Source organism: Diospyros lotus, chromosome 14 (assembly GCF_014633365.1).
Source record: "Diospyros lotus cultivar Yz01 chromosome 14, ASM1463336v1, whole genome shotgun sequence".
NCBI classification, from domain to species: domain Eukaryota; kingdom Viridiplantae; phylum Streptophyta; class Magnoliopsida; order Ericales; family Ebenaceae; genus Diospyros; species Diospyros lotus.
In genome coordinates, this window is record NC_068351.1 from 36,035,155 (window position 1) to 36,061,368 (window position 26,214).

Sequence of the window (26,214 nt, forward strand, 5' to 3'; positions counted from 1 at the left end):
AATCTAACAAACAAGAGTGGGAAATAGCTACTATTGTTTGCTTGACTCCCCCTGCTTGGGAGATGTAGTTCTTCCATCGAGGTCTGCCCAGTTGGTTTTGCTGAATGTTGTCCATGGACACTTGTTCAAAACCAGCAAAGAGCATCCCCTGTACAGTATTGTTGTAATGGTGCACTTTGGAGGGGATTCGTGAAATGAAGGAAAGAGTCCCACTTGAGCTCGCGGACCTCTATTTTTGCTGCTGAATAGGTCAGTTACTGGAATGGATGCGATTCCATCAGTCAGATATTTTCAGCTGACTGATCCACCATACAAGATATTACACTGATACACCGGACTTTCACAAATGATCTGTGATTATTGTCATTGTCCATATGATTTATCAGAGGAATGGATCTGCCCCTTCTTCAGTCATAACTAGAAAAAGATTTTGGTGAAACTGGGTCAGCCCAATACACCAGGTGCAGTTTTGGCTTCACTCGTTTGGCATTTCAGCACCAGAGCGACTGCCCTCGGGACTGTAAAGACCAACCCCAGAATGTACCATGAAAACATGTACAGATCTTTAACATTGTAGTTGCATTCAAATTTAATTCTTTTCTTGTAACATATAGTGCTAGGATCCCTTTCTCTTGTTCTCTTAAGTTGAGATTTTGACAAGGAATTTATCAAGAAATTGTTGTATAGAAGGTTAGGATAGGAAGAGAAATTAGTAGGAGACAGGCTCTCTTATTGTTCAACTGTAATATAACTGTAGTGTAGGCTTTTGGCCCAGAAGAGTTGCTTGTGTTTTTCTCAACAAAATTCTCATTCATGTAATTTGTGTGTGAGAAGAAAAGGGATTAAGGGTGTAATTAGGGGTTTTGGGTTTAAGAGAAATTAAGAGATTGTATTGCTTCATTTTCTTTATAGTGGAATTGTTTGTGTTTTCCCACGGACGTAGATCACACATTGTGATCGAACCATGTAAATCTTGTGTTTGTTTATCTTTTATCTATTTATTCGCTTCTCGTTTTTATACATTGTCACGACACTTCTATATTTGTAACCCATATATTCATAATCTCTATACAAGAATAAGTCTTCATGTGAATCTTCAAACCCCAACCTGTTGAGACAGAACGCGAACCTAACAATGTCAGCCGTGCGAATCTCTAATCACTTGCAAGGTGACACATGAACCTTATAATATCTTTCTCCAATGATCAAGTCTCCCTAATCTGATCAAATACGATTAGAATACAGAAAATAAGAATAAAACAGTAGATGAGTTTCAAGTTAGGGGCATGAATTACCAATTAAGTATGAGATGCATTTTTCTTCTTTGTGTTCTTTTTGCTCTTATTTTCCTTTCTGATAGCCTTTGCCGTTTCTGGTCGACTTTCTTGTGCACAGTGATGGAGGTTTACTTCTTCCTTCACTTTTCTCTGTGGTTTAAAAACCTTGGTGATTGAGGGGTCTAACTCATCTCTTGAGCAGCGGAGAAGGATGCCCAAAGCTGTTGCCTCATCCCAGAGCTCTCTGCCTTTTTCAAACTCTCCTCCTCTACAAAGCTTTGGTATAAGCAAATCATAAACAGGCCCATAGCCACCTAATGAGCTTTTCTTCATTTGTTCAAACAGCTCAAGAGCATAATTTACTCTCTCAACTCCACAGAGAATACCAATCAACCCATAATAGAACGTTCTTTCCGGCACCAACCCCTTCTCTATCATCTTACCAACTATCTGCTTACCTTTCCCAAACCTCCCTGTCAAATACAGAATTCTTGCAACAAGATAATAGCTAACCCAATCAGGAGAACAACCGGAACTTGTCATTCTTTCGAGAATTTGCAGAGATTCTTTGATTCTTCTAGCCCTAGACAAGCAAGAGAGCAATATATTGTAGCTGATTGAGGTAGGAATAATCCCATAGGACCTCATTTCCATCATCACGTTCAAAGCTTCAGGAACAAGACCTGATGGATTTGATTTCAAATTTCTTTCACAAAGGCACCTGAGGAATGTATTGTAACAAAAAAGGTCAGGCATAACACCATGAGCTTTCATTTCTTTGATAATTCTCCGTGCTTCCTTTACATCTTTCTGCTCAGACCACCCATAAAGTATACTCCGGTAGATGCAAGACTCTATACCTGAAATCTTATCCTTGTGGTGCCAAACAACCCCTTCTGCTCTCTTAGCATGTCCTTTGGCACAAAGAGCACTAACAATAGCCATTACTGTAACCCTATTACGCGGGCACTTGAACTTGTCCAAGTTCTTGAAGATCCCCAAAGCCGCCTCTTCCCTCCCTAATTTGACCAATGTCTCAGCTACAAGACTGAAAGTCGAAGTCTCCATTTCTCGGCCTTCCTTGCAAAGATCTGATATCAGTATATCCATGGCCCTGAAGTCCTTCTTTTCAGCAAACACCCGAATTGCATGATTGTAAACCTTATCCTCCAATTTATCATCTAAATTATTACTAGACCACGAGAAGAACCTAAGCAATCTCCTAGTGGGTGCTTCATTTTTACAAGAATCAAGGACCTCGGTCACAACGGAAGCTGTGAAAGGAAAACTAAGTTTACTGAGAGTCGCTTCCAGCTCATCTAAACCACCAATGCTGCTAGAGACAACAGTACACAGCTCCTGTATGTCCTTAGAGGTTGCTGACATTGTGCAGTACAGAGAGGAAATATGTTTCTTGGGCTTCTGGGCAATGAGAGTTTGCAGCAACGAACTTAGCCATTTTTGTTTCATTTCTATACTAACAGCATGCCTACCAACGCAGTTTAATGAACCAGTCATGCAAACCAGCGACTGGGGCTTGAATTTTTCAACTCATGTATGCACGGTCATCAATTTTTATGGACACCGTAAGAAGAAAAAAGGTCAGATTTTGCAAATTATGTGTCCATAGAATGATCGCACTCTCTAAGAAAATTTATCAAACAGATGGTGTGACCCTTGATGCGGAATCGAACAAATTCCCACATTAAAAGTCTGCAAACATACAACAAGAGCCCCAATCAATTAACGTTGAAAACATAACGTACTAACATTTTCTGCAGAAACAAACGGATGTCAGACTTGAACTTCTTGGAATGCGAAGATCACTACAATGAATAATGGTTGGATCAGTGAGAGCAGCATGGAGAAACACAAGCAGGGCAAGAGGAAATGTACGAGTGGAAGGGCATGCGCGGAAAATAATGCATAGACCCGACCCGTTTTAACAGCCTGCCATTTATGACCCGCATTAAACCCGAATCTTACCCGTTTATTATAGATCAAATTCAAACTACTAATTCCATATCAACATTTCTATAGAAAATAAATCTAAACTACCTTTATTTTATTTCAATCTAATTTTTTCCTTATTTTATTTTATTTATTAAATTTCAAAAATGATTAAATAATTAAAATTTTTAATTTAATTCTTCATCTCGTAATCTGCACTCACATAAATAAATAAAATCTCATTTAATTTAATTTATTTAACCTCATTATCCTATATAAACCAAAATCCTTCAATATAATACATAAATAAAATTTTTCATTTTATTTACTTACTTTACCTATTTTGCTCCTCATTATTTATTTTCAAATATCCTTAATTTTGTAAGATTTCACAGAAGGGGTAAGGAGGGGAGGGGAAAGTAGAGGAGATGTGGCGTTGGACATGGCAGAGGGAGAAGAAGGAGATGGCATGACAGACACGTGTACATCTTGTTTCCCAATTTAATATGCCAACTCAACAATTAACGGTGAAAAATAATAATAACTAATGGTAAATTGAAAAGTTAAGTAATCTCAGTTGAAAAAATTAGAATCCTAATCTAAAATTAAGATAAGGGTGAAAGTCAGGTAATTTTCTTCATAATTTACCCATACAAAAAAAGAGTTAATTACATAAAAAATATCAACCCTTGTTTTCAATTCTAGAATCATTTTTTTAATTTTTTTTAATTGCCAGTATTATTTTTATTATTAGTAGTATTGCTGGTTTAGTAAAGAGTTAATTACATAAAAAATTAACACATCTTGAGATGCATTGCTGGTTTAGACCAAACATTCAGTGTAGATACTGTAAGTGGATGGGGCATGTAGAGAGGGTTTGTAAGGCCAAGAATCCAAAGCCTCGGCAAAACCAAAAGCTCAAGTTGCAGAAGAAGAACATGAGTGGAATCAAGAGGAGCGGAGCGAATGTTGCTATCTTTCTGAGAGTAGCTGTGAAATGTGGTTAGTGGATAGTGGCTGAACACATCACATGACCGACAATCTGAGGCTATTTATTGATTTTGATAAGAGTTTTTTCTCTAAAGTCAAAATTGGCAATGGAGATTGCATAGTTGCTGGAGGAAAAAGAGCTATGTTAGTCAACATTTTAACAGTTATAAAAACTATTTCTGATGTTCTTTATGTCCCGAATATACATCAGAACTTGTTTAGTGTTGGACAATTGCTAGAGAAGGATTACTCTATTGTTTTTAAACACAATGCATGTGAAATTACTGATGTTGATGGTTGTAAGCTTCTGCCTGTTGAAATGAAGAACAAAAGCTTCCTTGCAGAATTGAGTAAGGCAGGACTTAATGCCTTTTCAAGTATTCTAGATGAATATGTGCTATGGCATAACAGGTTAGGGCATGTGAATTATGTTATTCTAAAGAACTTATATAAGAATGAATTGGTGGAGAATTTACCTATTGTAGGTGTCAGTTCTGGTGTTTGTCAGGCATGTCCATAAGGAAAGCAAAACAGGCTACCATTTCCTTCAAATCAGGCCTCGAGAGCGTCTTAAAAACTTCACTTGATCCATGCTAATGTCTGTGGACCAATGAAGACTCTCTCACTCAATGACAACAAGTATTTTATTTTGTTTATAGATGGATCTATAAGATTTTGTTGGGTTTACTTCTTAAAGCAAAAAACTGAAATAGATCTAGTTTTCTGGAAATTCAACTTCAAAGGCAATGGTTGAGACTCAAAAGTGATTGCAAAATGAAGATCTTGAGGTCAGACAATGGGACTGAATACACATTAGACAGATTTAATCAATTTTGTGAAGAAGCTGGGATTGAGCATCAATTGACAGTGACCTACACCTATGTTGCACGGAAACGAAACGGAAAACGTTGGAAACGGAACAGATGTTTTTCTAAAAAATAGGCATAAATAGGGTCCGAAATGAAATAAGAAACGTTTTTGAAACGTTTCGAAACAGGGAAACGTCACCTATAAAGTGTTTCCGTGCAACATAGACCTATACTCCATAGCAGAATGGTGTTAGCGAGAGGAAGAACATGACTGTCATGGAAATGGCAAGATTTTTACTATTTGAGAAGAGCATAGAAATTCTAAGCTGAAGCTATTAACATAGCCCTGTACTTGCTCAACAAATGCCTTAAAAACAACTCCATTTGAAGCATAGAGGGAAATCAAACCTTCAGTGAAGCACTTGAGAGTCTTTGATAGTGTTCACTCTGTATTGGTGCCAGAAGTGAAGAGGAACAAGCTGGATCAGAGGTCTACTGTTGGGATATTGGTAGGCTACAGCCTTGTTACAAAAAGGTATAGAATTTATGATGTTAATGGTAGGAAGATAATTGTTAGTAAAGATGTGAAGTTTGATGAGAGTTTAGTGTGGATTGAAAAGAATCCATTGTGAACTCAACTCCACAACTGATTGACTCAAAACTAATAGGGTAAGGAGGAACTTGAGATTGATGATGATGAAATGATAGATTGCACTCATGTAAGAGGAACAAGATCACTTGCTGACATCTATCAAAGATGCAACCTAGCTGTGCTGGAACTACAAGCTATGATGAAGCTGCAAAGCATAGTAAATGGAGAAAAGCTATGTAAGAAGAAATGAAAATCATTAAAAAGAGCAACACTTGGGTGCCAGTTGACAGACCTAAGCACAAGAAGGTAATTGGTGTGAAATGGGTATGTATAACAAATCTCAATTCTGATGGTTCAGTGAACAAACAGAAGGCAAGGCTTGTGAAAGGGCATGGTCAATTGTATGGGATAGACTAGTCTGAGACCTTTGCACCTGTGACAAGGTTAGACACCATTAGACTATCGCTTGCTATTACAGCTCAAAAGGGTTAGAAGGTTCATCAGTTGGATGTCAATTATGCCTTTCTCAATGGTGTGGTCGAGGTAGAGATTTTTGTTGAACAACCAAATGGTTTTGTGAAGCAAAGTGAAGAGGATAAGATGTATTTGCCGAAGAAAGCTCTGTACGGTCTCAAATAGGCTCCCAAATCTTGGTATAGCAGAATGGATGATTGTTTGCTTCAGCAAGGCCTCAGTAAAAGTTTGAATGAGCCTACTCTTTATGTTCTGTCAACCAATGACAATCTGGTGTATGTTTCTTTATACGTGGATGATGTTTTGGTGATTGGCATTGATGTTGAGCTGATAAAAGACTTCAAAAAAGAAGATGATGATGCAATTTGAGATGACTGATCTTGGTGAAATGAATTTCTTTCTTGGGTTGGAGATTTTGCAGAAATGAAGGGGGTATTTTTATTTGTCAGCAAAAATATGCAAAAGAAATCTTGAAGAAGTTTGGGATGGACAAGTGCAAACCTGTCTCAACTCTACTCGTGTTGAATGAAAAGCTTTGTAAAGATGACGTGTTTTAAAAAATAGAAGCTGGAAATTACAGGAGCTTGGTTGGTTGCAAGCTCTAAGTGCAAGTAGACCTGATATAATGTATGCAGTCAGTCTCTTGTCAAGATTCGTTCTTTGTCCCAATGAGAATCATCTCAAGGCTGCCAAGAGAATTCTATGATATGTGAAAGGTACTTTAGATGCCAGCATTTGCATTGAAAAATCTGATAAGCTTCTGTTGAAGGATATACAAATAGTGATTGGGGTGGCTCTTGTGATGATATATACGAAGAACACTTCAGGTTTTCTGTTTTAGTTGGAAGTGGAATGTTTGCTTGGAATTCTAAGAAACAAACCATTGTGGCTCAATCCACAACAGAGGCTTGAACAAGAGAAGCATACTGCGATTCTTGTTGACAACTAATCTGCAATTGCAATCTCTAAGAATCTACTTTTCCATGATAAGACTAAGCACTTCAAGATTAAGTACCACTTTGTTAGAGAGGCACAAGAAAACAGAAATGGAATTGATGCATTATAGCACGATAGAATAGTTGGCTAATATTTTAACAAAAGCTTTGCCAAAGTCTAGATTTGATGAGCTTAATTTGTCATTGGAATCGGCAACAAAGAAGTCAAGGAGAGTGTTGACAACCATGATTTCTCTACAACTGGAATTCAGTGGAATAGTGTTGAAGTATGACTCCTCAAAAACTTTTCAGATTTTCTCCAAGTGTTTCTTATATAATTATATGGTTTTGTGCAAAAAATCATATCAAAATAATAAATAGTATTTTAAAGAACTTGATTGTTATTCAATAAAAATATTTTTTAGATTTTTTCCTAATATTTCATGTATTATTATTATTATATGGGATTAAGTAAAAAATAAAAATCTCATTAAAATTATCAGCTCATAATATCGTTATGATTCCTAAAATTTTTTTAGATTTTTTCTTAGTGTATATTATATTATTATATGAAAAATTTATATCAAAATAATAAGTAAAATACATTACGACTCTTCAAAATTTTTTGAATATTTTCTCTTTGTGGTTTGTATTAGTATATAATTTTCTGCAAAAAGCAAATATTAAAATAACAAGATGTTTTTAGAAAACCCACAAATAAAAATAAGAATTAAAGCCACCTTCAATAGTCAGTCCATTCACATCAGTCCGTGGTGGTCGCCGGCGTTTATGTTTATCTATCTATTATTTTCTCTAATTTCAGACCCGCCCCCAAATTGTTGGTGTCTTTCTATTCGTGCCCCTGAATTCTAGGGCCAATCAATCTTTTACCTTCCACCACCAACTAACTACCTCCTCCCTCCTCCACTCCACGCGATCACAATTTTCATTAACTTTCTTTCCCACTGCCCAAAAGTAGGGTTCTCGCTTTGGTAGGTAGCACATGGAAGATGGAGGGTACGGATACGGATACGGATACGGAAGGACAAAAATCCAAGTCTGTCGTTACATTCCCAGAATGATCGCCGGTGCTCTCTCTGGAGCTCTCACAGGCCTCTTTGCTCTCGGTAATTTCGTCTTAAATACATATATTATTTACATATGTGCGGCCGGGCGCTCGCTTGTGTGGTTTGATGATGAGTTTCGCGTGGTTATGTTAGACAAATTTACTTTTTTTCCTAACTGTTTTTGTTTGAGCTTGTCAAGTTGATTCAATGGGTGTTTGGATGGCTTAGAATTGGTGTTTCCGTTGCTATGATTAGCGTTGTAATTAAAAAATAGCAAGCATCACATTTAGGTTGGGGTTCAAAGAAAGGTACTTTCAATTGAGGGCTTTAAAACTTACAGTAGGGAATCACAGGTTCCGAGTTTATCCTATGAAACTTTTCTTCGTTTAAGAATTTAGCTACTTTAGTCATGCCCTCCCCCTCCTTTATTATCAATTTTGCTAGTTTGGTGAAGGTCTTGAAAGAAGAAATTAGATGGTTGATCAAATGGGGGCTTAAGCATATGCTTGGGTTAAACATACCACGACACAAATAATCTGGAAGGCTGACCTGAGTAAGAGATTAGTCATCAAATAATCATGAATGTGAAGGGTCTTAATGCCCTGATTAAGAGATTAGTCATCAAAAGCTCTTACAAAATCTTGGAAGGCTGAGCTAGTGCATTTATAAGAATGATAAAAATGCTTTATTAGATCTATTAAGAATATTTGAGGGTTCTGTAGGGCAGATTGGTCTTTGTTCCAGCTAGAGGTATTGTCGGGGCCTTGCTGTGGAACGAGTGAGTTTTTGAGGGGGGGAAAAAAATGGAGGGAGAGATTGACTTTTCTCTACTTCTTGTAAGTTTAAACTAGTTCAGGATGGATTTTTTTTAGTTGAATGGGCTAGATTGTGGGAAGAGCTTCTAGGGATGAGGCTCATGTGGAGTGAGCCTTGATGTATAGAAGACACTTCAATGTTATTAATTTCCATTTGGTGTTTTGGGGTGGTGGTTGCTTTGATTCTGGGGATAATCCATGTCTTGGTTAGTGGTGATTGAGAGGACCACTTTCATGGCATCCATCAATTGACCTTGCAAAGGTTCCTTCAAATTGTGTATCACTTTTGAAAGTGGTGTTCTTATATTGGATCCCACTCCTTTTTGGTTCAATAAAATGTGGTTGAAAAAGAGTGGATTTATAGATTTAGTTTGATATGATGGAATAGCTACTTAGGCTGGGTCTCCCTTAGTGTTTACTCTCTCTCTCTCTCTCTCTCTCTTATGTCCCCTTATGAACAATCTTAATCTGTTAAAAAAGATCTTAAGAGGTCTTTCGCCAAGTAAGGGTTAGACTAAATAGATTGATTAAGGATATAAAGGCTTTGGGTGATAAAGAAGGGAGTGGTACCCTTATTAGTGGAGAGTTGTCTCTTTTGGCTGATTTGAAAGAAGTCTATGGTTTGAAAGGGTAATAGACGTCTATTGTAGAGGGTATTTGTTGGAGGTAGAAGTCTAGGTCCTTGTTTGTGAAAGAGGGAGATAAAAACATAAAATTCATTCACAACTTGGCCAATATTCACAGAAGGCACAGCTCTAGGGGGAGTCTTAAGTTGGATAGGATTGTGGTCCATAATGACCAAGCTATTGCTAATAGCATTATTTATTTCTATAGTAATTTGTTCAATAATGGGGAGAATTTGAATCCTACCCTCCCAGGGATTGAGTTTAATTCTATTTCAAATAAATAGAGAGACTGAGTTGAAAGACCTGACCCTCTCTTAAAAGAAGAGGTTGTCCTAGCTTTTAATGAGGACTTGTTTGGTATTGCTGTGGCTGCTGTGAGTGTTTTGTTGTGCTGTGTTGTGAAAGCAATGTTGATGAAAGTAGTGTTTGATAACTGAGTGATGTGACATGCTTATTAATGTTAAAAGCAAGTAACAAGTATTTGGTTAAAAAGCAGGAGGTCCCTTACTTTTGCTTAAAAGCAGCTTAAGCTGCCTTTTAAGAAATAGCAGCTGTGCTTTAAAAGCAAAGTTGTACTTATAACATTGCATTTCTAAAAATTTTATTAAAAGCTGCTGTTCTTTTAAAGCACAGCAATATCAAACAGGTTCTAACTGCAACAGAGACAAAGCGCTTGGCCTAATGATTTCACCTTAGGTTTTTCCAAACATTGTTGGTCAATGATGAGGATGAATCCTTTGGATTTTTTTGGAAAATTCTTTCATGCTTTGAGGTCTGAGAAAAGCTTAAACAGATTGTTTACTGCTCTCATCCGAAGAAGACTGCATAAGAGCTTTAAAGACTTAAGATCCATTAACCTTGTGGAAGCCTGTACAAAATTTTGGCCCGAGCATTAGCCTCTAGATTAAAAGAGTCGTAGTTTCTTAGATTTATAGTTCCTTTCTGATTTATTTTATGGGGGAGGATGGGATTAGGAAATAAGTGGAGTGATTGGATCCTTTTTGTCCCTCCACTGTTATGTTTTCCATCCTGATTACTGGGATCTACAAAATGTTTTATAGGTTCTCCTAGAGGTTTTGGCAGGGAAATCCCATTACCCTTATTTGTTTATCCTGGTTATGGAAGTCCTCATTCTTATGCTTACGAAAACCTAGAGATTAGGGTTGGCCAGGGTTTTTGCAGTGGGAAAAGAGAGGGCTCAATTTCAGTGTTTCATCTTTTTTCCAGGAACACTAATCTCTTAGTGTATATGAGATTAGGGGATTACGTTTTTTGAAGCGTGTTTGCCTCTGTTTGAGGATGTATCTGGGATGGATATTCAATTTAGCTAAGAGTGAACTATCCTGGTGGCATTGTATGTTCTGGAGTCTAAAGTAATATCACTCCCAACCACCTTTCTTGGTCTTCCCTTACACTCCATGTTCAAGTCCACAGCTGTATGGACAGCATCTTTGAAAATATTTTTTGCAGTTGATATATGTGCTTAGCAAGTTAATAGTTTATCTTTTATCCCTCACCTTTACATATATGCTTTACTTGCAGCTGGGGCTTTTACAGGAGCTGTTACTGGTGCTTTAGCTGGTCGGGCATCTGATAGTGGTGTTTTTCGTGGAGCTGGACTTGGTGCCATTGCTGGGGCTGTTCTCTCTGTAGAAGTTTTGGAGGCTTCACGTGCTTACTGGTGTTCTGAGCGGTCAGGCTCACGAAGTTCATCATCTATGGTTAGCTTACTTTTATTCATTTTTTATTTTATTAACATTTGACATCATCATTTCTTTGTCTTGGTTCTTTGCAATTTTTTTTGGGGGGGGTTCCTTGCCTAAGTATTCTACGAGCTATAGATGTTCGAACTGTAACATCATTTCAGTAAACAATTAAATTACTTTCCTAAGAAAATCCACTAACGTAACTTCCTATTGCCAGGCTGATTTCATAGAGGAGCTTTTCCATGGTAGATTTGTAGAGGAACAATTTCCACCAGCAATTCTGACAGCTTACCATTGGCAGGTTTGTCTTTGTCTATTCATGTTCTTAGTTCTAACTTGTCATTGAGATATCTCTTGGAAAAAAAAAAAAAAAAGAAATCCAACCCAGTCTGTTATAATCTGTTCTTATCGTTTTTCTCCTGTTTCTAAATCAGCATCATGAAATATATCATTCTTTCACTTAATGTCTCTCTCTTTCCAAGTATATGGGCTTCCTTGATAATGAATGTCTCGCATGCCTCCCATGTTTGGAACTTTATGTCTCTTACTAGTTGCAGTTTGAAATGTCTGTTCTCTTAAGTTCTGTTTGGGATGATGAAAGGATTTGATGGTTTTTGAATTCAGAATGGAAATTTCCAATTTTCTATAAAGTTTATAGTTTTCATTTTCCATATAAAATTTGGAAAACACGTTCAAATGTTAGTACATAAAATTAATTTCTAATCTAGCAAATTGGTAGATATGAAAAGAGGGAGACATGTTTCTTTTTTGTGTAACTTGTGTTAGAGAAGGAGATATAGGTGACTTGGGAAAAATTTTGTGGAGAACTATATTTTCCAGATCTCTAAATTAGTCAGGGAAATTTGGAAAACTCATTTAAGGAGTTTTCATAGTTCAGTTTAATTTTGGAGAAAAACTAGGGCTGTCACAACTAAACATGCCCATAGTTCAGTTGTGACAGCCCTAGTTTTGGTAATGAATGGAATTTGAATGGGAATTGATTTGGTATGAATTGCTTGGGAAATAAGGTCCTTCTGGTATCGCATGAACAATGGTTAGATTTCATGGGAATTGGATTTTATAGAATCTAATTATTTATGTTTTCTCATATTACCCTTTGTTTATTTTTCTCATATTGCTGTTATACTTTTCTCTTGTTTAACAACTTTTGTATCTTTGCCGTATTAAAAAAATTCATCAGACTTGTTCTTTACAATTCATCAAACTTCTCTATCCAACTTTTATCAAATTGTTGAAGAATCATAGGTTGAAAGCAAAGTTGGTATCTATCTTATTTTTGTGTTTAAAATTTTACTTTTGATTATTGAATATTACTTCTTTGATTTATTATTTTTTTTTTTTTGACAAATCATGAGTAGCATGGATTTCAAAGTCATGAAAAGTATTTTATTACTTTTCTTTTCCACTTGAATATTGATCTGTCTTCATAATTTTGAACTATGGACATATTTAGAGAAGTACATTCATTTGTATAATCAGTGTTTCCAAAAGTGCTAGGCTCACTTAAGTGTAGAAAGCCTACAAAGCTTAAGTGCAAAGTGAAGTGAAGTGCACATAAATGAAATAAAGAGTATAAAACTTTTATAAGCAGAAAAAAAAATATAAATTATTAAAAATGCAATCATTAAAAAAAACTAAATAAGAATGAGGGCTGCAAATTTAACAAATGATGAGATACTATTTTTTATTTATATTTTATACCTGCTTACAAATTCATATAATCATAAAAAAAAGCATAAGGAAAAAAAATCATTCCTAATTTACACTTATCCCTAATCAATCAACCCCTAATTTACAGCAATCACTAAACAATCAATTTCTAATTAACAATCAATCAACAATCTGTAATTCACAGCAATCAGGAATCAATCATCAATCCCTAATTTACAACAATCAAGAATGTGTTAGCAACCCTAATTTACATCTAATTACATATTTCCATCAATATTTTTTGCCTGGTAAATAATTTGAAGTCTTCTTTTTTTTTTTTTGGTTTAAATGTATATACAATTTTATCAGATCTTAACCAGTTTTCCTTGGGTAAGGTTTCCATTCAAGCAGCCACATGACTGTAAAAATTTAAACAAATCCAACAATTCATAGTGTCTGATCCCAAAAAAAAAGCAGCATATTTTTTAAGCGTGCTTTTTTGTGCTTCAAAGCTCAAGTAAAAGCGTGCTTTAATCATGCTCAGCTAAAGTCGCTGAACTTCTCACACAAAAAGCCCTAAGCATTCTGCACTTTGCACTTGTTGCACGCCTTTTCAAACACTATATAATTGATATAGTTTTCTAGTAGGGGTAGTAATGTAATGACGATTTCTTTTCTAGTTCCTTATTGAATCAAACATAAAAAAAAATGAATTACTTTTCACAAACTCTAATTAGTTTCAAGTGTGTCAAGCTCGGAATCTGTAGAAGGGCTTCCTTCTGTAATTCCGGAAGGAATGGTTTAGGCGGGAAGAATTGATAAGGAGAATTGAGAGAGAGAGATGGAGAGGGGCGAGAGAAACGTGAATGAGAATGAGAGGGAAAGGAATCTGTGGAATAATCCTCACATGAATTCTCCATCCTCAGCTTATCTTCATTTATAAGAGAGCTACACAGCTAGGCGCGGCAGTTAGGAACAGCCATGCGCGCGCCCTTTGAATTAGCAGATAGCAGCTAAGGTTATTACAATACTGCCATTACTCTTCTAATTACAATTATACCCTTGGTCTATGACAATGTGCAAAAAGGGAATGCTTAAAAAAATCCCTTTTTATCTTTTCCTCTTTTAAAATTGAATTCTCAAGTGAATTGGTTATGAACAATGTGTGAGGTGCTTGGGAGATTGACCTTTAAGTTTTTGTCATTGATTCAGATTATGGGAAGGCATCCCAAAAGGGTAGCAGGAGTATGTAAAGCATTATTCATTTCATTATTGAGGAAATGAATCAGTCTGAAATATTGATGATTTTTGGTGTTCGGAGTTTTACCGTGAATGTGTCTTTTCCTTGTGAAGACATGGAGTGGCAGTCCAGAGATTGTAGTGATCATATGAATAAATGGAGACATAAGTTATTCTTAAATGGAAAATAGAGCAGAGGGGATGGGCAAGGCTACCATTAGATGGTTTCCCCATTGTCTGCTGGTCTGAATTTGGGTCTAAATATAAAGGGATTTATGTCCAGGATGTCTCTTTTCCTTGTGAACATAAGGAGTAGCAATAAAACATATTACTAGTAATCTTGTAATCATACGAATAAATGGAGGCATGACCTCACTAATCTTTGGCTTAAAGGCATGCTTCGCTGTGAATACAAAAATTTTCGAAGATGGGTTAGATAATTGCTTGGGGAAATAAACTTGACTAGCAACTACCTTGGAATAAACATTCCTGTTCAGCATGCTTCTACCACTAGATTGTTCCTATTTCTATTTATTTATTTTTGGTTGTTGTGGGGGGGGGGGGGGGGGGGGGGGGGGGGTTGTTTGTATATATTAAGTGCGGCTTAAGGGGAATTCCTCTTTCCTATTGTGTCATGTTTGCTTGAAATGTCAGTTGTCAGTGTCATGCACATTCCATAGATTATAATATGGTCTTCTTATGCGTTTTTGGTTCCACTTAATCACCTTCAAGTGAATCATTCTGTCTTGCGTTGCCATCATTCTATGAGCTCACTTGTTGAGACTTAACTTAATCATGTTCTACATCTGTCCTTGATATACTCTACGCTTAGCAGTGTCCTGGCTACTACTGGAAAATAAGTGGATAGTTAATATCATAAGGTCTCTGTTATTCTTTATACAAGTAACTAATTTGAGCAAAATAATGGACATAATTGTGCTGCCCCTGGTGTCTGCTTCTGAGTCCAAGGATTGTGTGTGTGTGAGATAGAGAGGAGAGAGAGTTGGCCTATATACACACAAGTAAACAAATGGGAAGAAGTGGCAAACAGGTCAATGGAGCTATTATGGTACATGAAAGGAAATACAAGAAATATATAGGGGTAGAAATTGAAATACATTAACGGTTAATAGGAGACAGAGAGAGGTGGCCTATGCGCACAAATAAACAAATGGCAAGAAGTGGCAATTGGGTCACTGGAGCTATTATGGTACACGGAAGGAAATACGAGAAACATGTAGGGGTAGAAATGGAAATACATATTGGCCAATAGGAGAAGCCACTGGACTGTTTTTTTCTTTGATGCAACTTCTTACAATTTTTACTTATATTGATATCTAACCTCAAGTTACCTGGGGATGAGCAGGTGACTGTTGCCAACATAAGGTATGATGATGTTTATGATACCTACGGTGAAGTGCCGTCCAGAGGATTGTCAGAGGAGTCATTAGAAAAGCTACCATGTCATGTTATACTGGATGAAGTCAGGACAGCACAAAGCATTCATTGCACAATATGTTTACAGGTTTTAATTTACTTGCAAAAGTTTGGTTTTATATCTATTATACATGATCTAGGCGATGAATGCCCGACTCAGTCATGCAAGTACATGGAATAACTATTTTCTGTTTGGCAGGATAGTGAAGTTGGGGATATCGTTAGGTGCTTACCCAGATGTCACCACACATTTCACTTGACTTGTGTAGACAAGTGGCTCACTAGACATGGTTCGTGTCCTGTCTGCAGACAGGAGGTGTAGATACATATAGGCTACGACTGTACAGACAAGGACCAGGTCCATCTTCGTGTGTGTATATATGTTGTATGTATATTTGCTTTGTAACTAATTTAGTGCTGCTAAAATAAAAACAAAGTAGCCGTCTTGTGTACTTAATGCATGCCCTTGTAAACAATCAGAAAGCGGAGCAGGTCTGTGCATCCCTCTTCCAAGTGCCCAAAATGTATATTGCGCTGCTTCCTTGTGCTGTTCAATGCAATTTTTTACTTCTCTAGCGCAATTCCTATTTCTTGTAATGTTTTTGTTTCCCATTCTTTTATGGACATTTTTATTCTGGGAGCCAGTGGATCTCGGAAAACAGAGCGAGATAATGCGGTGGAGATGCCATCTGTATTGATTTAAGCCTTTTGATATCTCTGTTGCTACTGAGTGCTGAGTGCTGCCTTGCAAATGCGAAGCTCTGTACCGGTTAGTTTATGGCCAAAAAGACTGAATGTGAGCGAACTAAATGTAAGTGTCGTACTTGTAGTTGGCAATCTTCAATCAGAAGCTTTGCATTTACAGATTTTTTGGCCAAACCAACATAAGTGTCATCTGGCCCAGCAGCAATCAGTGTAGCCCAAGTTGTTTCCAAAGAAAAAGAAAATTGAAAACATGTGCAAGAGCACCCATAAAACCTAGCTAGAGTTGGGTTAATGATAAAATCGACAATACAACATGAAAATGCCTTCTATAATGACATGATATAAATGAATATTACAGGGTGGGATGGAAGCGCAGTAAAAATATTGAAACATTATCATCCTTCCCATGCCACATATGGTGCTACAGATTGTGTCTCAACAGCACTTCCCCTTGGACAGCCGAGAAACCAACCAACTTGTATCTCACAACGCAAGTTGTTAAGCAAAGATATAAAACGGCACTTCAACTGTGTTTTTTATTTTATAATTATAGTAGCATTGTCCGCTGAACATACGGCCATCTCTTTCAAAACATTTTAGTTCCAGTTTGCAAATATTACTCACTCGAAAGATCAAAATGTCCCGTTTGTTATGCTTGACATTTGGATACATATAAGTTAGAAAATTTACTGCTGCATCTAGCCAAGAAAAGAAAATGGACTTCTGATGACATTTGTAACCATTTTAGTTTACCAAGGAATAAGATCAACATAAAACTGCATTAAATAGAAAATACATGCCAACCACCCAGAGAGGATTTTGGTAAATTTTGATATTTAATAACTAATAGTTAATATTTAATATTCTTTACACAATCAAAAGATGACACCTGTCACCTAAATTTAATGAGTTCACCAATCAATGTCCTCGCTCTTAATGTAATGGTTAAGATATAATAAATATATCTTATTTTTAAAAAAAGAGCCTTAGAACACTTATTTACTGTAATCATGTGTGTGTGTGTGTGTGTGTGTGTATTAACTACAGTCCACTAACTATAAGGGGCATGCTCCAAGAAGCTTAAAACAGCCAAATACAACCCAAATTTCTGATGTACACAGTTGGGAGAATTTACAAGCTGGTTTATTTTCTCAGTTTGACCAGTAGGCCGTAGCAAGGCAACACGAAGCTAACATCACTTGGGACATGAAGCACGCTGAAGTTCACTTGAACAGGAAGAAAACTACTGCCCTTTCTTCTCTCTCTTGTCCTGCCAATTTTTTATTTCAGCTGCTATCTTTGCTTTCACGCTTGCATGAAACCCCGTATAGGGTTCATAACCAAAAAATGATTGAAGAGCCTGCAGAGAACCAACATCAACCAATTATACAACTTAATTGTTCGGTTTTCTAGACTAAATTTTTCTTTTAGCCGAATCTTTTTTTCCCTCCATTTTCCAAGAGAACTGCAGAAACTTACTTCCAGCAACACGAAGAAAGGAGCCATTATAAGGGCTTGAACAAGGTTGTCCAGTAGAGCTGGGGCTCGTTTCTATCCCAAAAGAAACAGAAAAGAAGCTAAGTTCGTCATATGACAGGAACATGAAGCCACTTAGTAATGATGCTAAGTATATATGGAACAAGTTACCTCAAATACACCATGGCCTATGAACTGGCCCGTCCAACAGAACAACTGAACTGCCAGAGCAACCTGAATCAAGTAAGAATAGAGGACATATTTAATTTGATAATCATTGAACTCAGCTCATATACCCTGGGCATTAACAAAGACGGCTGAATCTGAATGGTAAATTGCCAATAAATCACCTATAAAGAAGACGGCTGAATCTGAATAGTAAATTGCCAATAAATCATACTATCTTCAACGTTGAAGGAATGGACATTTAGCATTCTAGAGTGATCAAACAGCTAATGGAAAAACATATAAAAGCTCCCTGCCGGGCTCTTTTTTCATAATGTTCTGGAGAACTAGGCGGTTCTAACTCAATCTAGGACTTCTTGCATTGGGGAAGAAGACACATTGGGCCCAAATTCCACATCATTAACTCGAAAGGATTTGGAGCTGAGACTTATACAGTCTTTTAGCATGCCTGCTTCATAGTATTTGATTTTAGATATAAAGGGTGTCTGTTGATCTACAACAATGACAAAAGTTGTCTCCTGACACTTTATAATAGATTGGAAGAAATTGTCAAGAACAGATCATAATCTTGCTTTTGAACCTTAGTTTAGGCTAAGAAGTCTTACTCCATGCACTCTCTCTCTGACAAGGCTTTTTACAGTCCAAACTGTAAAATGTACCTGTGCATGGGAATTTTGCAATGATGTAGACTGAAATATACTAAACCAACCATGAGAGCCACAGATAGAACAAATTAATGCAATGTGAGGCAGCCTCGGCTGAGAAAATGTCCAGGAGGAGTTGAGAATTTTACCAGATCTATTTTGTGCAGCCTTTTCAGGAGTTAAAAATGAATTCCCAAACCAAATATATAATATTGTATCGAGTCCCATGATTGAACATGCTATGCTCTGAACCCCAAAAAAAGCCTAACTTATTCGGAAGCAGAATTTTCTCATACCATAACATTCAAGGTCATTATCGTGCTGTTAGTCTTGGGATCATTCTGATGCCACATATTAGGATCCTAACAAAATGGTATCAGCGCCCGGGTTTGTAGAGATCGTGATTTTATCAAAGCCATGGCGAATTAGTGATCCCAACAAAGTGCTCTCATCCTCTGGTTGCTTGATTCCAACCAGATTGGCTGAATAAGGGTCTTAACACCAGCAGGCAACACTGCAGAGAGGCAACCACACACCAATCAGGGCTGTCAAAGAAGATCTGATTGCTGCCAATGATAAGTAGAAAAGAGAGTTAAAGAAGATTCGTGGGGTATTGAAGCTTTCAGTCATTATCTCATTCACAGCCATCGGTTGAGGAAGGCAAGATGAGTGGAAAAGGAAGGCTACAACATGTGAGCCTCAACTCTGAAACCAGGAAGAAATATCAGAGGAAACCCAAGTTTGTCACCCGGGAAACTCTCTTCATGAGAGAGGAGATGAGCACTGCTGCACACCGCCTGAGAAGGCCATATCTGCAGCAGTATTTGTCCATGACCCACCATTGTCACTGCAAGAGACAGAGAGAGGACGGAGAAGAGATCGCGCGCACATGGGTGGGGGGGGGGGGGGGGGGGGAGAGGGGAGAGACAAGCAGAGAGACCCATGAGAAATCGGTGTCGTGGCTGGTTCAAGTAGCTCCGTCTGCCATTGATGCTGCTGAGAAGAAGGTCGGCGACCAAAAGAAGCTGGAGAGGCCGCAGTTGCAGAGTTTTGCCGCCATTATGGAAAGCCTTGGATGACTGAGCTGCTGTCACACACTGCCCACCGCTGTTTTATTGACGGGAGTTGAAGCAGTCTCCAGAAAAGAGGAGAGTTGCTGTTCTGGGGCAAGTTCAACACTGTTGAAGAAAATCCAGCTACTGCGAAGCTTGAAGAACTCACTGCTGAGCCCATTGGCATGAAGTCATTGCTGATCAGAGGGAGGCGAGAAGATGCATGTGCTGCCAGTGCCACACAACCGTGAGGAAGGAGGAGATCTACCACCACTGATGCCACAATAAGAGGTTGCAGATCTGTGCCGTCATATGTGCTGGTTATGCCATGAAGAAGATGACATCTGTTAAAGCCCACTGCCGCAGTTGATTGACGGTGGACTAAAGAGTGCAGTGGAGTAATCTAGAAAGCTTCTCGACAATGAATGCTGCTGCACTGCATCGAAGAAGAAGAGGCTTGCTGCTAGTTGAGTCACTATTGCATAGCAGAGGAGAAGCCATTGCTGCTTTCTGGTTTGAAGAACAGGATCATCACCCAACCCGTTTGTTGTTGGCCTTATCCATGGAGACCTTGACCAGATAGGTCAGTGATTGAAGAGTCGGATGTCAGATCTGATTTAGTGAAGTCTCTGGTGATTTAGGAGCTATTGTAGCATCATGGACGTAGGTAGTCTACTGAACCACGTTAAATTTTCTGTGTCTTATTTTGTCTTGATTTTTGTATGTTTGTGTGTGATCCAGATTCGGCATCAAAGCGATCCTAACACGTGCCTCATTAACCAATAAAAATCAACACAGTTTTTAGGAAACAGCATGCACTACATGTGGACACTAGCTAGTTTTAACCAATTCTAGGATAGTAAGACTTTTGCCCTTTTTATGTTCAATTCCCGACTAACATGAACAAGCCATATTATCCATCTGTTACAAGATCATTGAGGAGTAGAAGACTATCAATGATAGCCCAACGTCAAGTAGGATTAAGTCTTGGGGCCTGGTTATATAGGAAAAGGGGAAAAAGAGTGTATAAATCTTATCTATAATCCATTGGTGAAAAGATACAGACAGTATAACAAGTTTTAGTAAAAGAGGAATGAAAAACGTCTCGAGATTTGCCAATGTTGAATAGCATTACCAGACAAAGAAAGTAGCACCTCGCTTACTTTAAAACCTACTCTTTATATTAACTCTTATGAAAACAGCAACTATTGATGGATATAGATTTTCGTGAATAAAATCCATATGAAGGATGAGAAGTGATAAAAGAAAATTTGTGAGTCCTGAAGCACTAAAGAAACAGATGAGTTTTTTCTTTATATTTATTTGCTATTGCTAATGGTGTGAGAAAAGAGGTTATTTTTGCAAGAGTGTGGTCATGATCATGATCAACTTTTGGAACATCTGCAATTTGAAACAGTCCCATCCAGTTGAAGTTCTAGAGGGTATTTCAAGGCCAGAATTTGACAGTGCACAACATAGAATCCCAAGGACATGCTACCTATTAAAAGATCCACGATACAGCACAGAACTTCTCGATCACATCCTAAAGGCAAGTTAATGGTTCGTTGGTCACAAATGAACCCAAGACGACAAAGTCTTAAAATTTCTAACACGTATGATCTGCTTTTGGAATAAAGCACAGAGGAAAAATGAATGAGATGGGGTGGGATGCATAGAGGCAGACCTATTCAACCACGCCTCTAGTATAATAGTCCCTTTTCACTTCAGCAAATTTAATCTTCATTTGAAAATGGACATTTAAAAATTAGTCATATTAAACAAAATGGATACTGCGGTACAAGGACACCCATACCAAAAAAAAAAAAAAAAAAAACAAAACTCACAAGTCACAAGCATTGGCAAGATCAAGATCAACACTCGAATTCGTCAACGTATTTCACAACCTTAGAGATAGGTACCCTAAAATTAAAATAGCACAAACCGCAATGAAAGGGTCTATTTGAAAATGTTGCCGTTATCAAAATTTCCATTCCATTAGGTAAGTAATTTTCCCAATATTAAGAACCAAGCCTATGTCGAAGTCATGAACAGACATAGCTTTCTTCAAAGTAAATGAATCCGCAATAAATTTACGACGACTCAAAAGTTATTGTTAAAGTGAATAGAAAATCTATGTTTATCACAAGAGAAACAAAAAGGAAATATCAGAGAAGGGGAAAAACCAAGTGAAATCCATAAAAATAGAGGACAAGAGAAAAACGAAAAGGAAGATTCGAGAGTAAATATATAGAAGAAAATTAAACACAAAATCATAAAAAACCAAGACAGAACTTTACCTTCCAAGCAAGAGAGAACCCAAGGTTCTTCGCAAGAAGACTGGCAGAGACCCAACATATCAAACATAGAAAAGCAGCCAAAGAACCAGCTTTCTTATCCAAAGAGACATAGAACAAAGCATAGAGTAGAGTGAAAATAAGCCCAAAATTGGGGACCAGGCCAAGGCGGCACTTGAACGGGCAATCAAAGAGAGCAGGTGTGAAGTAGAAAAGAACAAGAGCACTGAAGAAGATTGGCCAAACAAACATCATATGTATGAAGACATTCACGGGGTTGCTATGGTATGAGCCGTAGAAGGCAAAGTGCCTCTCGAGATCTAACAATCCGATCTTCCCCATTGGGATTTTCTTTTCTTTTTTCCTTGGGGAGAAAGTTTCGAGATTTTCCGGTGGCGGCGGGTGTTTTGAGGAATTGAAGGGTGAAGATTGCTGCTGCTGGGTATTTGTAAGGAGGAATCGACAACAGAGTAATCAAAACCAGGGCCTAGTTTCCCATTGTATTCTTCGACAGCGGGCGGCGACGGGCACTGTATTGGTCAAGCTGGCGACGCCTAACTACCCTCGCCTCTCCTCGCCGATTTATTTATACTTTTGCTTTAAAATAGAGCCATACGTTATTATTTAAATAAAAAATATTTTTTAAATATGATGATCTATTTGCATAATTTACCATTTTTCATCTCATATACAGCTTCCGCATTTAAAAATAAAAAAATACTACACATAATATCTTTTATATTTAAAATAATTATAAAGATTATTATTCTTAATGTTTCAAAAAATACTGTTAATATTATTGAAATTTAATATTATGATATAATTTTTTTTGTTGTTAGTTAATTCTAATTAAATATTTTAAAATCATCAAAATATCTTTATTTTTAAGAATTTTATCCTCATTTCTCTCTTTTTTTAAACTCTCTCTCTCTCTCTCTCTCTCTCTATTTACAAGTCAAATCAAAAGGTTTGTGACTTTTGGAGACTTCTAAAACCTAAATTTGAATTCCTAAAAAGAAAAAATACGTTCCAAATGTATCTAAAAATAATTCATCCCATGTGTGCAAATTTTAATTCAATGAGCATGGAGTTATTAATAGGCCAACTGTTTCTTTTTTTTTTTTAAGCTAAAAAAAAAAGGTGATTCAAAGGTGCCCTGCCCTGGCTTGGCTTGATTCATATTGGATGGACACGATCAACCTTGAGGATAACTAGGTGATTTCAGAACAAAAAAGTTAAAAAGTGATTTGGTTAGGCTTAGGCACCCACGAAGGGAGGGGTGGACACAAATAAGCTCCTTATCTTCATTTCTTCCCCTCTGGCTCTGGCTCTGGCTCTGATCTACAAGCAGTACAGACTCTCTATTTGCATTTTGAATTGGAACAACCACAAATACAGGGGCTGCCTTCAGGCAACAGCTATACCTAGCTTAGCTACCCTCTCTCTCTCTCGCTCTCTCTCAGAGAAAGAAAGCTTAATGGCTGAAGCTCTCATGAGTTTCACAGTTATCCACCACTGCCCTCTCCAACCAGCCGCTGCAGCAGCGAAACTAGTGGACTTCAACCCCACAATATTCAAATCATCAGTAATCAATCATTCATTCATTCATTCATTCATTTTTACCTGCTTAATTAATTATTGCTTGCGCTAGCTGGCTTCCATACATACCTATATTTATTCATCATCCGATTTTCTCACTTTCTTTAATTTGCATTCTTCCACAGCTTAGGCCTTGCTCGAGTTCCAGGCCAGCAAATAGCAGCTGGAATCAGGTGACTCTCTCTCTCTCTCACACACACACACGCACACACACGCGCACTAAATTCATGCCTAGCTAGCTAGGTACTTCTATCCATCTCTTGAACTGAAATATTGAAGAATCCATGTATTAAATAGGCCATTTCGTCTTTATAATTTACGTATTTCTGTTTCCTTAATAAAACCAATGCTTGTATGTTTGTAATGCCAGTAATTTTAGAAAATTAAACCACCAAAAAAGAAAAAAAAAACCTGTTATTAATTAAACACTGTTGTTTTTAAAATAGATTGAAGGCAACAGTAGCAGGAGGGCTAGAAGAGGGTCGCTTTTGAGCAAAGCGAAAGCTTTACCGGCAGCTGCAGACTGGATGCCACTAATGGCAGTTCTTGTGGAGCATATGGAAGGCCAAAGAGACCTCATAACACACAAATCTGTTTGGCACCTCAACGATGAAACCATAAAGAACGTTTGTAAGTCCGGATCCATCCATCGGATCTCACTCACTCACTCACTCTAAATTATATGTATAATAATTAATTTTCCTTAATATATATATGTCTTCTCATCAAATTGGTAGCTAGGCTTGAACATTTTCAGTGAAATGCATCTTAACTTCGACTTGGCCTGTAGTTTAGTTAAACAAAAAGAGATTCATTTTCCTCTCCTTTTTTCCTTATAGATACTTTTTACATCATGTTCACATGTTGGGGATGTTGCTTCTTTGGTTCCACAAAAGTAAGCATTTCCAAGTTATCAGTCTTTCCATAAATTAATTACTGAATTATTCCTTCAATTTTTTTAATTCATTTTTAATGTCAATATTAGTTTTCACCAGAAATAACAAACAATTCTGATATATAATAGATAATTGTATTATATATATTTGCTCAATTAATTTAACTTTGAATCAAATAAATGTAAATGTAATAGAAATAGTTTTTCTTACCTGTCAATGAGTTAGATGGATTACGATTTAGGAGGTTGCAGAGAGCTTCAAATGAGAAATACAACTTCAATAATGAAATTGAAAAATGAAGTAAAGTTGGAGGAATAATTTACTCTTATATATATATTTTTTGAATTGGCTAATGTCTTATTGACAAACAACATGAATGATCTAGGATCCATACTATGATTCAGAACAATATAGGAAGGATGGAGGAGATGGCACTGGTCATTGGGTCTACGAAAAGGTACAATTCGTATTACTTGATTCATTTTGAATTTTGCATGCAAAATTGTTTGTCCATCACAGAATTAACATAACTACCTTACAGATGCCACATATATATATATATACATATATATTTATAGCTGATTTCTATCGTCACTTTTCTTAAATTTTTTATTGACATTGGGAATTGTTCGAGCATTATTTTTTTATATATAAAATTTGTTAGGAACACGCTTAATTTGATACTATATATTGCCTAAAGGGATAAAGTATGGGTGGTATTCTCCTACGTACCATATTTTGCAATTGTGTTACCAATTTAAGACGCCAAATTAATATAACCACAAAAATATGCTCATTCATCGGCATTAAGTAGCATATGTAATACAATGTATATTATGGTGATATAATATAACTAATGATTGCAGCAAGAAGATATAGAGGAATCTGCAAGAGCAGAACTGTGGCGGGAGGAGCTAATAGAGGAGATAGAGCAGAAAGTTGGAGGGCTACGAGAGCTGGAGGAGGCAGCTAAGAAAGAGGAGGAACTTGTCTAGTTACTTTTCTTCTTCTTCTTCTTCTTCTTCCACAGAGTGATCTTCCCCTTCCTATCTACTTCTATTCCAAAAGTTAGTTGTTTATATTGCAATCAACGCCTTCCACTCATTTCTACTTATTTATGGTCCACATTTCACATACTAACATCGAATCTTTTTTTTAAGATTAATTACACTCACGCTCCTTGAGATTAGATAAAATTTAGAGACTCATGTCAGTATCTTAAAAAATTATAATGAGCTCCTCTCTTGTTAAGAAAATGTGAAATGACCATTTTTTCCATGGCACAGAGTCTCTCTCTCTCTCTCTCTTTGCCTCCCTAGAAAAATAAAAAGTAGAAATAAAAACTAATGGTTGGTTTCCATCAGCCAGCCGTTTAACCACATTGATGCTAGGGTTTAAAAATGAATCACAATGATATTGGTGTCCCAATATGTAGCTAGAAATCTATCACAAATAATTATTTTTTTTTTTCTAAATGCAGAAAGGGATAAGATTGTTAGCGAGTTTAGATAGATCCAAGAATTGGATCAAACCTGTTGTGTTACTTGAATACAATAATAAATTTATTTGCAGAGAAATTCGTATTCAAATTGCTAGGACTCTACAAGAAAGAAAACGATTAGAGGTGCAATGCATTTCTTATGCAAACACTCTAATATTTAAAACATATTCTTGGAGATCTCAAAAGTAAGTGTAAAGCTCTTGAACTAGTGAAAAGTGGCCTACCTAAAGAATTGATCATCCTCTATTTATAAATAAAACTGTTGGGAAGTGA

General features: G+C 36.9%; 5 protein-coding genes across 8 annotated transcripts; 3 read left to right on the plus strand and 2 right to left on the minus strand.

Moving 5' to 3' along the window:
• Positions 1 to 445: 445 nt before the first annotated feature.
• On the minus strand, positions 446 to 3,170 carry LOC127791160 (pentatricopeptide repeat-containing protein At5g61370, mitochondrial). 3 transcript variants are annotated; one of them, XM_052320988.1, is made up of 2 exons: positions 1,296 to 3,170; positions 446 to 1,108 (listed from the first exon to the last, which is right to left on the minus strand). In XM_052320988.1, the coding sequence occupies exon 1, from the start codon at positions 2,793 to 2,795 to the stop codon at positions 1,299 to 1,301; it is 1,497 nt and encodes a 498-aa protein (XP_052176948.1). In that variant the 5' UTR covers positions 2,796 to 3,170; the 3' UTR covers positions 446 to 1,108; positions 1,296 to 1,298. The 3 variants fall into 3 exon arrangements, with proteins under 3 accessions (XP_052176948.1, XP_052176947.1, XP_052176946.1); XM_052320987.1 differs by having other exon boundaries at positions 447 to 1,215; XM_052320986.1 differs by having other exon boundaries at positions 447 to 1,220.
• A 914-nt stretch (positions 3,171 to 4,084) lies between these two features.
• On the plus strand, positions 4,085 to 6,461 carry LOC127791036 (uncharacterized). Its single transcript, XM_052320765.1, has 5 exons — positions 4,085 to 4,229; positions 4,313 to 4,628; positions 5,489 to 5,561; positions 5,695 to 5,835; positions 6,303 to 6,461. The coding sequence occupies exons 1-5, from the start codon at positions 4,085 to 4,087 to the stop codon at positions 6,459 to 6,461; spliced, it is 834 nt and encodes a 277-aa protein (XP_052176725.1).
• A 1,379-nt stretch (positions 6,462 to 7,840) lies between these two features.
• LOC127789610 (NEP1-interacting protein-like 2) lies at positions 7,841 to 16,168 on the plus strand. Its single transcript, XM_052318545.1, has 5 exons — positions 7,841 to 8,154; positions 11,078 to 11,256; positions 11,459 to 11,542; positions 15,518 to 15,676; positions 15,788 to 16,168. Exons 1-5 carry the CDS (start codon positions 8,031 to 8,033, stop codon positions 15,908 to 15,910), a joined length of 669 nt encoding a protein of 222 aa, XP_052174505.1. The 5' UTR covers positions 7,841 to 8,030; the 3' UTR covers positions 15,911 to 16,168.
• A 1,064-nt stretch (positions 16,169 to 17,232) lies between these two features.
• LOC127790691 (2-hydroxy-palmitic acid dioxygenase mpo1-like) lies at positions 17,233 to 22,512 on the minus strand. 2 transcript variants are annotated; one of them, XM_052320303.1, is made up of 4 exons: positions 21,949 to 22,512; positions 17,941 to 17,985; positions 17,773 to 17,844; positions 17,233 to 17,653 (listed from the first exon to the last, which is right to left on the minus strand). In XM_052320303.1, the coding sequence occupies exons 1-4, from the start codon at positions 22,285 to 22,287 to the stop codon at positions 17,537 to 17,539; spliced, it is 573 nt and encodes a 190-aa protein (XP_052176263.1). In that variant the 5' UTR covers positions 22,288 to 22,512; the 3' UTR covers positions 17,233 to 17,536. The 2 variants fall into 2 exon arrangements, with proteins under 2 accessions (XP_052176263.1, XP_052176262.1); XM_052320302.1 differs by having other exon boundaries at positions 17,941 to 18,003; positions 21,949 to 22,510.
• A 685-nt stretch (positions 22,513 to 23,197) lies between these two features.
• On the plus strand, positions 23,198 to 25,716 carry LOC127789778 (photosynthetic NDH subunit of subcomplex B 4, chloroplastic). Its single transcript, XM_052318763.1, has 6 exons — positions 23,198 to 23,530; positions 23,670 to 23,717; positions 23,991 to 24,174; positions 24,384 to 24,439; positions 24,826 to 24,897; positions 25,307 to 25,716. The coding sequence occupies exons 1-6, from the start codon at positions 23,423 to 23,425 to the stop codon at positions 25,433 to 25,435; spliced, it is 597 nt and encodes a 198-aa protein (XP_052174723.1). The 5' UTR covers positions 23,198 to 23,422; the 3' UTR covers positions 25,436 to 25,716.
• Positions 25,717 to 26,214: the final 498 nt, after the last annotated feature.